The following is a 15804-nucleotide window of genomic DNA, read 5'->3' as shown; positions in this document are numbered from 1 at the left end:
TAAGCAGATGTGGCAGCTGTGTAGGTATGTGCTTATGTGTACATGCACATATTTTTTGCAGGTATTTGTGTCTATTTGGAGGGGTTGTCGCTGACCCTCTGGACAGATGTGTATGTATCTGTATGTATAAGTATGCACTGATGTATCTACCATGATCATTTTCAGTAGACATGAATTGTTCTAAGTTGAAATATTATAAATTAAAATGTTTGCAGTTTAAGTTTCTTTGATATATATATTTGTTGTTGTTGTTGTTATGAGGCAAATTCTCTCTGTGCCCTGGCTGTTCTGGAACTCACTTTGTAGACAAAGCTGGTGTCAAGCTCACAGAGATCTGCCTGCCTCTGCCTCCTGAGTGCTGGGATTAAAGGCATGTGCAATCACATATGGCCAGTTAAAGCTTTTTTTTTTTTAAAGCAAAATTTGGAATAATGGAAATTCCTCTAAATGTTAAAAGTCAGTAATTGTTTTTAAAAATACATTTAAAGGAAAAACTCTCTATTTTATTGCATTTATTTGCATATGTGTGTATGGTTCCCTTGTATGGGCACCAGTCTAAGGTCTGTTCAGAAGATACCAAGAGAGGTGTACAGTAATGGCCAATGAGGGTTTATCTCTATTCAGGAGAATAAAGACCTTCTCCCAACCTCCCTTGCCTCCACTTCCCGAGACAATACTCTGAAGGCTCACCTGTGAGCATTGCGGGCTGTTATCATTGATGTCTAGGACGAAGACCTCCACGGGGACTGAAGCCTGGAACTTGCCATCTGATGCTGTGATTCTGAGTAGATACTTGGCAATGTGCTCTCGGTCCAGAGTCTTCCTTGAGGAGATCCTCCATTCATCCCCAACTTGACTGATGCTAAACTGACCCAGGGGGTCTCCCTCTAGAAAGGAGGGATGCAGCTATCAGGAACCAAGAACAGGAATGAACTGGGCCCTGTGTCCTAGGTGGCTGTACCCCCGATTTATCCTTCAGGATTATTGGGGAAGGCAGAATTTTTATCCCTGAATTAGGCACCCACAATTCTATATTGAGTCTATTTTTGCAAAGTTAGGAAGCCTCTCCTGAATTTCAAGTGAAAGAAGTACACTATAAGAAGTACACTATAAGAAGTACAAGTGTGGCTGATAGAAGAAAGGAGGCTCCTATATCTTGTGATCGGAAAGGCCTTGAGGGAAGTCAGGAGGAACAAATTCCAGATATGTATGAGAAATGTCTAGGCTCTGCTGTGACACTTCAGCAGAGTGGGAGAAGAGTCCAACAACATTAACTTCAGAGTTTAATACACAACTAAAGGCACACACTAAGTGAAGGGTGTGTGATCCTCTCCCAACAAGGGTGTGGAAAGGTGAAGTCTCCCTCAGATGCTAAGATTTTCCCATGATTCTGTTCTTATAAGAACTGACTGTCACTTTTCAGTATTCTCAGGATTTTAAGACTGGTGTTGTCAAGTGTCCAACAGCACAAGATAATAACCATCATTTTTCTGACTATTTCAAGTGGTTCTGGCCCTGTCTGTCTCAGAGAGTCTGAGGTTCTCGATTGGAACTTCAGGCTCATCAACAGCTGTACTGGAACAGGGCAGGGAACACAATGCTGGGAATGAGAAGAAAGAGTCATTCTGTGTAAAGGTTATTCTTCATTTTCATCTTGGCTGAATCTAGAGTCACCAAGGGAACGCCCCTCTGTGTGTGTTTGTGAGAGCATTTCCAGAGAGGTTTAAGTGGGGATGGGAAACTGAACCTGAATTTGGGCAGCACCAGTTCGTGGGCTATGGACCTGGATTGAGTAAAAAGAATGTAAGTGGAGAGCCAACATTTGTCTCTTTGGATACAGTGTGATCAGATGCCTCACATTCTGCTGTCATGTCTTCCTGCCACAGTGGATTACATTCCTTTGTAAGCCAGGAGCCAAGATAAGCCTGTCCTTACTCCTGTTGCTTTGATCAGGTATTTTTGCCATAGTAATGAGGGATGTGACTAATATTCTCTGGGTGAAGAACCCTCCCTCAAACTTGCCCTGGGCATGACACAAAGACAGGCATAAAGACAGACAGCTGCCAGAATTTTTATGAGTCACAATTGCTGGGTACCTCAGCACCCCTAGAAGACAGCCAACAGTAGTGTGGTGGTTTGAATGAGAATAGCTTCATAGGCTCATACTTGGATGTTTAGTCAGGGAGTGGAACAGTTTGGGAAGGATTAGGAGATGTGGCCTTATTGGATGTGGTGTGTTGGGGAGGGGGCAGCGCGCTTTGAGACTCTATGCCTGCTACCTGCATATCAGATGTAAAGCTCTCAGTTACTGCTGCAGTGCTGTGCTGTCTGTTTTACACCATAATGCTCATAGACTAACCCTCAGAAACATGAGGGCAGTGTAAGCAAGCCCCTAGTCAAATGTTTTCTTTTATAGGAGTTGCCTTAGTCATTGTGTCTGCACAGCAATAGAATAGTGACCAAGGCAAGTAGGTATAGAGTGCTCCTTAGATTCCATCTCCTCACCTAAAGGAATTATGATTACCTCTTTGCAAAGCACATCCTAATTTATAGGCAACTTTAGGAGTTTTTCCCCCAGTTGGGTTTTCTTAATAACCCTATAAGATGGGTGAGAACAGACATGTCAAGTATCTGAATGGAACCACTGAGATCCTAGGGGAACAAGTGACTAAACGTTTCACCTTCATCTCAGAGAGCCTCCTGCTAGACTTTCTCAATGTCTCCCAATGCCTCTAATCCATGATAAGCATCCTTACCTGTGATATAGCAGGTGACCTGCCTATTCTGCTCAGAGATGTCAGCATCCAATGTCTTCAGAGTAGCCACAAGTTCACCAGGCTCATTGTTCTCTACCACAGAGCCTCTGTAGTCTTCAGAAGCAAACCGAGGGGGGTTGTCATTCTCGTCTGTGATAGATACCTCAACCAGGGCCTGAGAAGACAGCTGGATGGTCTGTCCATGGTCAAAGGCCACCACATAGAAACGATAAGTCTGCTGAGTCTCACAGTCGAGTTCTTGGAGTGTGGTGATCCAGCCACTCTCACTATCAACAGCAAAGAGTTCGTGGATGTTGCTACCAGACTCTAATGACAACCTGTAGCTCACTTGTCCATCACTTCCAGTATCCTGGTCATTGGCAGTCACCTGAATGACTGTGGTCCCTCCTGGCATATTCTCAGTGAGGAAAGCCTTATATGGATCAGCCTCGAATACAGGCCTATTGTCATTGACATCTTCCACTTGAATGTTAACAGAGACTAATGACACCAAGTCAGTATCCTCATGAGGACAATGTGCCATCAGGTCAATCTGGTACCATTTAGTGGACTCATGGTCCATGGCTTTCCTCACCTTTAGAACTCCTGTGTCTTGGTCCAAGGAGAAGACATCATCACTGTTGCTCTCTGGAGTGGTACCCTGAACCAGACTGTAGATAATTGGATCTTGAGCAGCTACTGCTTTCACAGACCCAATTTCAGAACCTTCTGGAAGGTCTTCAGATGCAGAGAAAGTATACAGAGGCTCAGAAAACTTAGGCAAAGGGATTTCATTAGGAACCACCTGCAGTCGTACTGGTACCAGAGAGTCCCAGTGAGGAGGACCACCATCCTGGGCTTTGATATTGAAGTCAACAGCCCTGTTTTCCAGTCCCACCAGGCTCTCCTTCACCTTGACCACACCGGTGGTTGGGTTGACTTCAATGATCTCTTCTGCAAGGTCTTCAGTCGAATCTACTGAATAGGTAACGTCCGCATTCCGACCTTCGTCTGCATCATAAGCCAGTACCTGGATGATCGGGGAGTCTCTGCTGACATTGGATGGAATTGACACAGTATACCCAGATGCTTTGAATTTCGGGGCATTGTCATTTTCATCGGTGAGAATGATCTTCACAGTGCAGAAGGCCACTTTCCCTCCACCATCCCTTGCCATGACCTTAATAGCAATCACCCTTTCCGTTGAATTTTCCCGGTCCAGTTTCTGCAGGGTGGTGATCTGACCACTGGGATTTATAAAAAATCTTTCCCCAGCTAGTTTATTGATGATGGTGTAGTCCACTGTACCATAGGGACCACTGTCTTTGTCTATGGCTATCAATTCAATCACCTTTGTCCCCACTTTTGCGTTCTCTGCTAATTCGGCTTCATAGACATTTTGCTGGAACTCCGGGCTGTACTTGTTGACATTGGTAGTATTGATATATACTGGCACAGTTGCTTGGAAGACCCCATCAGAAGCACCTACTCTCAAGTTGTAAGATGAGTCCAGCTGCTTTTTGCAAAGGTTGAACATAGAAATGATTCCTGATGTGCTATTGATGGAGAAATGTCGGTCTTGGTTGCCAGAAAGAATCAGGTACTCCAGGCGGGAAGTGTCCCCGATATCAGGGTCAAGAGCTTGAACTTTTAGAACTAGGTGGCCACAGGTTGCTAGCTCACTGACATTGGCTTCGTACTGAGGTTCTCTGAACTCTGGGGGGTTGTCATTGATGTCTGACACATTGACAACCACAAGCGTTTCACCAGTGAGCGGGGGATCTCCTCTATCCGTGGCCCTGACCTTCACGTGAAAGTGTTGTTGAGCCTCATAGTCCAGCTCTTGGATGGTGAACATCTCCCCTGTGCTCCCATTGATCCGGAAGAACTTAGAAACATCTGAACCATCCTCTACAATCTGATAGGAGACATCTTGGTTCTGTCCTGAGTCTTGGTCAGAAGCCAACAGTTGAATTACAGGAGTCTGAGCAGGTGAGCCCTCGGAAACTGAAGCAGTATATACCAACTGGGAAAAAGTGGGAGGGTTATCATTGATATCCTCAACTAAGACTTCCACTGTGGCTTCAGAAAAGGACCCCAGAGCCGTGTCTGTGGCTCTCACTGTAAACACATGTTTGTTTTTAGACTCATAGTCCAGAGGTCCTGTCACTGTAAGGACACCAGTTTTAAAGTCTGTGGTAAACAACATCAAAGGCTCTTCCTCTACAATGTTATAGATGAGCCTCAGGCCCTCTGGACTCCGGGCCTGTGTGTGGAGAATTGGGGTATAGAGTGTGATATTTTCAGGGACCTTCACTTTGTAGTATGGACTCTGAAACAATGGATTGGATTTATTTCTGACAGTAACGTGTACCTCTACCTCAGTTTGGAGGGGCGGAGTACCTGCATCCCGAGCAATGACTCTGAGGTGATACTTATTCAAAGCTTGATAATCAAAAGGTTTCTTGAGTGATATGTCCCCAACATAAGGGTCAATCCGGAAATATGCATAATCTTCTGCAAACCCATATGTGACAGTCCCATTGGCTCCCAAATCCTTATCAGTGGCAGATACCTGGAAGAGGACATCCCCAGGTTCAGTGCCATCTTGGATGACTGTATAATAGGGCAGATGCTGAAACTCAGGGATGTTGTCATTGACATCTTCAACAGAGACTCTGACAAGAGCCTGAGCCACCCGCTGAGGGACCCGGTTATCCCTCACTTCCACTGCCACTTTGTGAGTGTCCTGCTGCTCCCGATCAAATGTCACTCCTCTTGTTTGCAGCACACCTGCTGACTTGACCATGTGAAATAAGTCTGTACCATTCAAGAGGAAGTAGGAAAGGGTGTCATTAAAATGATTTCCATGGACACCAAGAATTACCAGCACTTTTCTGTGTGGTGAATTCTCTGTCACTCTTGCCTTGTAGATATCCTGATCAAACCGTAAGCTTTTATCAAGGACTTGGGTCAAAGATATTTTTACCACTGCAGTATCTTGATACAGACCATCAGAAGCCCTAATATTGAACTTCTGAAAAAGCCTCAGAGTAGCAGGATTAACCACAGAGATTTGGCCTGTGGTAGGATGAATAGTAACAGCTTCATCAGTGTTGCTAGTTTTGATGCTATAGGTGACTTTTGAGTCATTATCCTCGGCCTGCACTGTGAGGAGCTCCATGCCAGGATGGATGGGTTCTACCACCGCCACTTCGTATATCTGCTCTGAGAACCTGGGGGGAGAGTCATTCACATCTCGGACGTGGATGATGACCTTGGCAGATCTGGGTGCAAATAAGATGGGTGTCCCTTGGTCATGGACATAGATGTTGAACTGGAACAAGGGTGTGCTCTCATAATCCAGCTCTGATGTGATAGATAAGGTTCCCATGCTGGGGTCAATTTTGAAAAACTTTAAGGCTTCTGGTTCCAAGATTTTATAGACCAACAAGGAATTAGCTTCCTGGTCACTGTCTGAGGCACGGATCACTAAGGGGCTGTTGTCTTCATCCAGGATCAGGCTGTGCAGAGGAGCTGCCTCACTGATGTACCCCACGAAAGCTGACTTTAGGAATGCAGGAGCGTTATCATTCTCATCGATGATGTAGACAAGGGCCACCACCTCCGTGAACGCGCCAGCCATGTTGCTACCTCGGATTCTCAGTTGGTATGATGAGACTTTCTCATGGTCTAAGCGTTTCTGAGTGCAGATGAGGCCAGAATAGGAGTTCATGGAGAATACACTGTTCTTGTTCCCCTCTCTTAACTCATAGGTGACTTCGGAGGAGCTGACAGCAGAGATGAGGAGGATTGGGGAGCCAATGGGGACCGATTCTGGGATCTCTATGAAATAATCATCTTTTGAAAATATGGGAGCACTGCTGTCAGAGGGGTGGACGTGAATGACCACCATAGTCAGGCCATGCCGCCGTGGGGAGCCGTGGTCTTCTGCCTTCACGGTTAGTGCATGCCTATTGAGATGGACATGATCAAGTCTCTGCGCTACTGTGATGATGCCCAGGAGGGAGTCAATGTTGAAGAAACCTTCACTGTTCCCTGAAACAGAGAACAGGACACGCTGAAGTTTGCCACACCCTCAAGAGACACCAGCCAGGCTTCTTAGGTCAGTCAAGAGGCCATGGCACCAAACAGGGACAGGATATCATCTGCATCACAGTCACCCTGGATTTAGTATATCATGTGTAGAGCAAATTCATGCTACATAGTTCTGAATGTCACCCTACATAGTTTCTGTCTAAAAAGAAGAGTCAGGCACTTGAAAGTCTCTAGGATACAACTTGAACTACAAACCAAAGCCATCATCCACGTAAGCCTTTGAAGCACCCTGAAGTTCATTCACTGGCATCTTTGGTAGGAAGAACTTCAGCTGCAGAGTAGAGCATTCAGAGGCATCCCTTGACTTGCATTTGACAGCTCTGCTTACATACTTATAAGGTATGTAACATGGAGTTGGGCTGCCAACACTGACAGGCACTTTAAAAGCCCTTCTCACACGTGTACATGAAGTCATTACATTCTAACACATTTACAGGCTCTATAAACACTTTCCACATGCTCAGGGTAGTTTGTATCATATTATTCATAAATTTCCCCATACTTTGAGAACACCTTTGCTATTGGTACTATCATTTTTTAATAACATTGACACATGGAATGATCTAGAACGGTCATCTGTCACTGCTTAGAGAGCTGGTACTTGAGTAATCTGTAAAGTCATGCCTTTATGGCTGATCCTCATCCCAGCCCTTGGGTAATTCCTCAAACTCACAGCCAAGTCCTTACCTTTTAGGAAGGAATAGTGGACTTCAGCATTGACTCCCCGGTCAGCATCCACAGCTCGGACTTGCAGTAGCTCTGTGCCAGGGACAGTGGTGTCAGGAACATTGGCCTCATAACGAGGTTGAGTAAAGTGAGGTGAGTGGAGATTTCCATCCTCTACATGAATGGTCACCCAAACGAAGTTCCTCTTGATGGGCATCTCTTGGTCTCGTACCTATCACAGGGTTCAGCAGAGTACAGAATTGAAGGAGGTAGTGTCAGAGTTAGGTGAAAGAGATGTGATGCAAATGAATAGTCTACATGATTTCTGTGGACTCCTTTACGTCTTTCTCCAGCCTATGCCTTTAATAAATACTTCATTATCAATTACTTAGCCTAGCCATTCCTATAGATGATTCTACTTTAGGAGAAAGGCATAAAAAGAATATAGCAGGCCTCAGTCTATGAGTTCTACAAGGTACCTACCTGTTCAAGTGTTCTATGTAGATTTAGGAAAGACTGAACTAAATGAAGTCAAAGGGCTGCATTGGTGGCAGGACATCTCAAATCCTTCAAGGTACATTAATATTCCCCAAGAATGATAAATCAGCGTGTAATAATCCTGACTCCAGTGGGCTGGAGAAATAGGTCAGCAGTTAAGAGCACCAGCTATTCTTCCAGAGGTCCTAAGTTCAATTCCCAGCTTCTGCATGGTGGCTCACAACCATCTGTAATGGAATCTGATGCCCTTTTCTGGTGTTTCTGAAGACAACTACAATGTATTAATATAAACAAAATAAATAAATATAAAAAAAAAGAAAGAAAAGAAAAAAGAATCCTGACCCTAAAACAGACAATCAAATCCTGACTTCAGCTTTCTCATAAATAATTGTATGGAAGCTAACAATTTTTTTCTTCTTCTGAGGGCCTCAGGTCTAGATAAGAGGAATGGGCAGGCTCAGAGCTGAGGTAGTGCATGGTATAAAATTCAGCGTGGCTCTCACTCTCAGCGTCAAGAGAAGCACAGGACCCAGATAGAAAGTCCTCCTTAAATGTTAGATCCCACAGGCTTGCTTGCTTGCTTCTTGTCCTTGCCTTGGGCTGGATGGTCTCTGGGTCCCTCCCAGGTCTGGCAATATATGACTTTATAGGGAAACCTTAATACCACAGAGTCGGGAAAGATCTGTTGTAGATATTTGAGGTGAGTCCAGAGAAACCTGGCAATCAACTACTCTACCTGAATCATCACTTCAGGTATCCCTTAGAGGAGGTGCCTCTGGCCTTATATGAAATATTGCTCCTCTGTCCCAGGGTTTATGTTGTGTTGTGACTGTCTACATACCTGCCTCCTCAGGGACCAGTGTGTTCACTCTATCTACCTGCATGCAAGCAAGGTAAATCATGCACTGTGATTTAAATCATGCACTGTGATTTAAATATGAAATGACCTCATAGACGCATGTGTTTGAATATTTGGCAACTTGATTGGGAAGTCTATGGGAGCTTTAAGAGGGGAAGACTGATTGGAAAAAGTAGGTCATTGGGAGACGTTATAGCTTGTCCTCACTTCCTGTTCACCTGTTTCCTGAGTGTGGATGGCTGTGAGCAGCCAGCCTTCTGCTGCTGATGCCATGTCTTCTCTGCCATGATGGACTGAAGCCTTCTGGAACTTTCTCTCTGATGTTGCTTTTGTCAGGGTATTTCAATACAGCAACGAGAAAGTAACTAAGATTCCATCCTTTGTGTTCCTTTGTTTACTCACCATAACTGTCAGAATGTGCTGAGAAGGCCCTGAGTGCAGGTCCAATGTCCCCACTGTCACCAACACTCCACTGCTCGGATCCAGCTGGAAGAGATTGGCACTTCCAGGGTCCTGGCTGCTGTGGATGGTATAGATGAGGCCCTTGCCGTGGTCTTGATCTGTGGCCTGGACTCGGAGGAGTTCAACCCCAGGTAGTGTGTCCTGGGGGACCCTGATGTCATAGTGATCCTGCAGGAACTGAGGCCGGTGGTGGTTGATGTTGGCAATCATAAAGATGTGTACCTGAACAGGGGAGACAAGCAAAGAGGCAGATTGTGACCTACAATGGCGCAGGAATGGTGTTTGCTGGGACTTCACAGTTCCATCCATGTTGGCAGTGTCTGGAAAGCAGCTGCCTTTCTAGCGAGTAAATACCTTCCGAGGTGTGGAAATATTTCAAACTAGCAAGCTTTCAGATACCTGCTTGCCCAGTAGATTTTTTTTTTTTTGAGACAGTGTCTATATGTCCCTGGCTGTCATGGAATTTGCTCTGTAGACCAGCTAGCCTCAAACTCAGAGATCCACCTGCCTCTGCTTCCTGAATGCCTGGATTAAAGGCACATACCACTATGTCCAGCTTGCCACTGATCGTGTGTGTGTGTGTGTGTGTACGTTGGACATGGTGTTGTTCATCTGTATTCTCAGTGCATGGATTCTAAGGCAGAATCACCTTGCAGTCTTGGGCTACATGGTGAGTTCCAGGCCAACCTGGTCTACAGAGTTAAGTCCCTGTATTGGTTAGTGTTAATTGTCAACTTGACACAAACAAGAATCACCTGGGAAGGGACTCTTGAGGTGTTGTCTAGATTAGTTGGCTTCTAGACATATCTGTGAGGGATTTCCTTGATTATATTAAGATAGAAAGACCCATCCAATGCTGCACCACACCCTAGGTAAGGGATCCTGGATTATATAATAGTAGAGAAAGCACGCAAACTCTAGCATGCATGGGTTAATCCATTGCTTTTTACTCTTGACTTGGATATAATGTGAGCAGCTGCTTCAAGTTCCTGCATCCTGAGTTCCCTGGCCTGAAGAACTATAACCTGAAACTTCAAGCCAAATTGACCCCTTCTTTCTTAGGTTGCTTTTGTCAGGGTATCTTATCACAGCAATAGCCAGAGACCCTGTCTCAAAAAACAAACAGAACAATTTCATTGGGCCATTTCTTCAAGCAAAATGTGTAAAATCCCAGTATCTGAAGCAGCTTTACTTTATAACAGTCAGAGCAGAAGTTGAGAGTCTCATGACATGTCATTCCTCATACCCACTGTAGCCCTTAAGGCAGAACATCTTTAATTAAATTGTTTGCATCAATTCTATCACTGTATGGAGACATAGAACAGGGAGGGGGATTCTCCCACAACTACAGAAATGGAATTAGACTGGTACCCAGAAGGTACCAGTATTCCGACCTCAGTATTCTTTAAGGAATCTCACATCAATAGAAAGCCTTTGATAGCTTTACTCCAAGTTCACCTCTGATCTCCTCCCAAGCAAGGGGCTCTTGCTAAAGCTTCTCACCTGGGTGGCAATGGTGTGGAACCCATCTGTCACCTCCACAGTCAAGTTATAGCTTGACTTTCTCCTCGTATCAAGAGGTCTGGCTATTACGATGCTCCCTGTGGTCTTCTCAATGTCAAAGTCCATGTCCTTGTCCCCATCTGGAGGAGGGAAAGAGCAGATATGATGTCAGAGACTTAGGCAGCTATAGACCAACCTGGACTTGGCCACAGACCTAGAACACTTGATAAGTGGCAACCTTGACTGACTTTGGCTGACATGCCTATGGGTATCCAAAAAAGAGGCTGGATCAGAGAGTCTAAGAATGTTCGGGAATGGTAGCTATCTGGTGGCAGACTAGAGTATATTTCCTTGGGAGATCAAAAAGATATTATATTATTTGCCCAATTATCAATCAATCAATCAATCAATCAATCTCGAGAAATACAGGTCTGTGAGGGCTGAAGAGTCCCATGGGAAAAACAAAAGCTGAAGTAGAATGTATTCTGCTTCTGAGGTTTTTATGGCTTGAACATGTAATGTGTCCACCCGTAGGCTCATGATTTGAATGCCTGGTCCTCAGATGGTTGCACTCTTTTGGGAGGGTGTGGAAACTTAGGAGCTGGGTCCTTGGGATGAATCCCTGGGTATTTCTTGTCTCACTCTCTGTTTCTTGGTCAACCATAAAGTGAAGAGCCACTCTGTACCACACATTCCTGCTGCCACGATGCTCTGCATGGACTCATGATGCTTGGCCTGAATGCACGCACCTAAGCCATCGTGGGCTGAAAACTCAGAAACCAAGAGCCAAAATGACTCATTCAGAGATTTTTGTCACAACCGGAAAGTGACTGACACAGGGATTAAGATACACAGGGAAGACTGAGCCAAACTCGTAGCTTCATCGTAGACTGTGCAAACTGCCTGACCCAAGAACAAGGGAAAATGAGTCTGTGCAACAAGAGGAAGTTGATTTTTTAAAAGAATTCAGATGGAAAGGTTTAAAGGGTGGAGCAGGAAGATAGGGGTCAGGGTTAGACCAAACGTGTGAAGTGCCAGGAGGACTGGAGAGATAACTCAGTGATTAAGAGTGCTTGCTGCTCTTCCGGAGGACCCAAGTTCAGTTCCAGGCACTTATGCTGAGTGCCTCATAATTGTCTATAATTCCAGTCTCAGGGGTTGGGGACCAAATGGCTTCTGCAGGCATCCATACCCACATGGCACATCCGCAAATAGGTACACACATGTCCACATAATTCAAAACTAAAAGAGTCTTTAAAAAGAAAAAGCCAAAATTAAATGTTTTAAAAAGAAGATATGAAGTTGGGAGGGAGCTATGTTGGGGAGCTGGAAGGGAGATGATATGGATATGATCACAGTACTGTAGATACATGTACAAGCTCTGCAAAGAATAAATTTTAAAATATTAACGATAGCATAAATAAATACATAAGCTATAGAATAGCATGAAGCTCTTTAAATATCCACTAAACAGAATTCTGTTTAGTTATGCAAAAGTATGTTCATGATATATTACATATAAAATATAAAATAATATTTTAATAAAGCCCATGTGTACTTGTGTGTGTTCATAAAGAAACACATCAATATTACAACAGTGAATCATATGTGAACAGGTAGGACTTTCAGTGACATTTGTTTCTTCTCTACACACATTTCTGGTTCCTAAATGTTATTTTGGCTTGTGCGTTAATTACACATTAAAGAAAAACCCAAACAATTAAAAAGAGCTGAAAATAAGAACCAGAAGTCTAAGAAGATGTCAAGGACCTTGGGCCAAGTGGGTACCCTACTCTGCCTCCAACCCAGACTGTAATCTGCTGCAGTAGGACTCCATGGTCCAGCTGAAGTGGATATAACTAAAATTTAAAATCTCTGGATAGATAGCAGAGAATCTAAAAAACAACAACAATAAAATCTTACATTTATACATAGGTTTGCATTTGTGAGTGATCACGTGGTTATACAAATTACTGAAAAGGAGACCTAAGCATTCCTCAATTTCCCAGAGGGTTCTCTAACCCTCAGATGTTTTGTTTTAAATACATGAACAGCAAAACCTTGACAGAAAGAAATGCTACAGCAGAGCCGCCCACCATAGCCTGGATCCAAGAGTCACTCAGAATGGCAAGGAGCATGGGTGGGGTCAGAATATGTTGTTCCAGATGTGCAGGTGGGCATTCCTACTCAATGTCCAAGAAAAGCAGAGAAGAGACGATCAGAGAAGAAAAAGAGGGTTTGTAGTAGAAAATGTCCCTAACAGGGATACGGCATTGCATCAGGCAGGGATATAAAAATAGAGGGATTTGTTCTCTTAGGTCCTCACCTGAGATGTAGAACCAGAAGAGACCAGGTCGTCCTTCTACACTGATGACCCCCACCATGTGGTTCACGGGGTCTGTCTCCATGACCGTAAAGCTGTAGTGGGTCTCATCAAAGGACAGCGGGATGGAGGAGGGCCGAGGCTGGGGAATCCATTCGATGTGTAGCCGGACACTGGTGGAGTGTGCTGGCTGCCCACTGTCTGTTGCCTTGATCTAAGAAAATATCAAAAGCCCAGTGAGTCATCATGGGAGTGGTCGTCCACTCACTCACCTACTGGACACACACGAAGGATGATGATAAGACAGGAGCTCTGTTGGTCATTAGGCGAACACTTGTTGCCTACATTCTAGAATCTCTTGTTAGGTGGAAAAACATAACGATGAAACACTGGACAGTTAATATTGCTTGCCAAGTTGACTGGTGGGGTCGTTTGAATGAGAAATGAGTGCTTTTGGTTCAGATATTCGAATGCTTGATCCTCGGTAGACAGCACCAGTTGAGGAGGTTGTGGAACTTTTAGGAGAAGCAGCCTGGCTGGAGAAAGTATGTCACTGGGGGTGGGCTTTGAGGGTTTATCATTTTGTGCCAATTTTTGTTCTGTCTCTCTTTGCTTCCCATGTGTGGATGACATGTGATTTCTCTGCTTCCTGCTCCTGCTACCTTCCTGTCATTATGAACGCTCTCCCTCTGGAACTATAAGCTAAAATGAACCCTTTCTTCCTAAAGTTGCTGTTGGTTATGGTATTTTATCACAGCAATATAAGTAACTAATGCAATTCCATTGAGGAATGTCTAGATTAGTAAACCATGCCTTTGGGTGTATCTGTGATAGCATTTCCAGAAAAGATTAGATTGCAAGGGTTATGACTTAATTAATGGGTCAGTCCCTTAATGTGTTCTTGGTATGAAACAAGTATGATGGGAGCCGGTGAGAAGTAGTAGGTGTGTACTGAGACAGAGGTCACTAGGACACATCTTTGGGGACTATGTCATGCCTTAATTACTACCTGAATCTCTTTTTCTCAGCTCCCTGGTCAGCCATGAAGTGAATGTTTCTTTTCCACCACATGTTCCTACTGCCACGATGTTTACCCAAATGGGCATGGCCAAGTAATCACAGACAAGACCCTCTAGAAATGTGAGCCCGAATAAATCTTCTCCCTGGTAAGCTGATCCTGTCAGGGATGTGATCACAGCTATAAGAAGGACTCCCAAAGAAAGCCACTATATCTCACTGCACAGTAATTCTTAAGTTGGACTTTATACTCATAGATGGCGTGTCACTGTGAACAAACTCTGTTATGATCAGTCCTCACCCTAAGAGCTCTGTGTGCAAACTTTAATCCTCACTGTAGCCCTGGGAGACATACTACAGTCACTTATCTCCCCTTTGTAGGCAGAAGCAGGGACTCCATGTTCATCCCATGAGTTCATACCCTGGGTCATGTGATCCACCAGCAACAAGGCTGGGCTTCAGTTTAGTGGTGTGGTGTGAGAACTCACGACCTGTCTTTTGACACACTGGCATCTTAGCCTCAGGTCACAGAGATTCAAAAGACTTAAATGGCTTGTCTGAAGAAGGGAAGTCCAGGTCAGTGTCTCCAGACTGAGCTGTTGTCCATCACTCAGGAAAGCCCATGGTCTATTTCTCAGAGATAATTCATTTATTTTTGCTCATGATCCTCAGAATCCTTTGTCTCCACTCTCCTCAAGCTTCTCAAGGTTATTGGGTGCTTATGCAGGAATGGCTGGAAACATCTGGGTTAGACATGCAGCTTGATGCACAAAATAAAATCCAGGGTGCTGGAAATGCGCCAAGACACACATTCAGAATGAGGAGGTACTCTGAGAAGGGGGCAGTGACAGGCTACAGACCCGAGGGTGTGGTATCAGACAGGCCATTTTCGCCTGAAATGGTTCAGGGTTTTTAAATGGATTTTAGGGCTTGGGGATGTGGCCCAGTGGTAGAAAACTTGCCTAACAGATGCCATATGGCTGTAGGTGGGTGAAAACCCAGGCACTTGGTGATAGAGAGATGGATCAGCAGTTAAGAGTACCTGCTGTTCTTTCAGAGGACCTGAGTTCAGTTCTCAGCATCTATGTCAAATAGTTCACAGCCTCCTATAACAGCAGCTCTAGAGATATCAACTGCTTCTAGCCTCCACAAGGGTGTACACTCCTGCACATGTACACATGCTTTCTGGAAAAAAAATTAGAGGTGGCACATGCCTTTAATCCCAGCACTGAATCCCTAGAAGCTATTGAAAACATCTGGGTGGGGCTGGAGAGATGGCTCAGTGGTTAAGAGCACTAGGTGCTCTTCCTGATGTTCTGAGTTCAATTCCCAGCAACCACATGGTGGCTCACAACCATCTATAATGAGATCTGGTGTCCTCTTCTGGCCTGCAGGCATACATGCAGGCAGGATGCTATTTGTAATAAATAAATCTTTAAAAAAAAACATCTGGGTGTGCAGATGAACATTTGTAATCCCAGTGCTGGGGTAACAAACACAAACACAGGTGAATCACAGTCCCAGTGACTACCAGCCTAGCCTACCTGAGGAGGTCCGGGTCAATGAGAGAGCATGTTTGGGTGTGTGTGTGTGTGTGTGTG

The 15804-nt window shown here is 44.6% G+C and overlaps 1 protein-coding gene across 1 annotated transcript in view; it reads right to left on the bottom strand.

Annotated features, from left to right (window-relative positions):
• Window positions 1-15804, bottom strand: part of Fat2 (FAT atypical cadherin 2) — a 62252-nt gene that overhangs the window by 30362 nt on the left and 16086 nt on the right. The window contains exons 5-10 of the mRNA XM_052195732.1: window positions 13190-13400; window positions 10864-11003; window positions 9301-9582; window positions 7563-7773; window positions 2757-6815; window positions 691-887 (exon numbers count right to left, since the gene is read on the bottom strand). Of these exons, the coding sequence (XP_052051692.1) occupies window positions 691-887; window positions 2757-6815; window positions 7563-7773; window positions 9301-9582; window positions 10864-11003; window positions 13190-13400 (5100 nt within the window). The remainder of the gene's footprint in view (window positions 1-690; window positions 888-2756; window positions 6816-7562; window positions 7774-9300; window positions 9583-10863; window positions 11004-13189; window positions 13401-15804) is intronic.

This window comes from Apodemus sylvaticus, chromosome 10 (genome assembly GCF_947179515.1).
Source record: "Apodemus sylvaticus chromosome 10, mApoSyl1.1, whole genome shotgun sequence".
Lineage (NCBI taxonomy): Eukaryota > Metazoa > Chordata > Mammalia > Rodentia > Muridae > Apodemus > Apodemus sylvaticus.
This window is presented reverse-complemented; position numbering and strand designations above follow the sequence as displayed.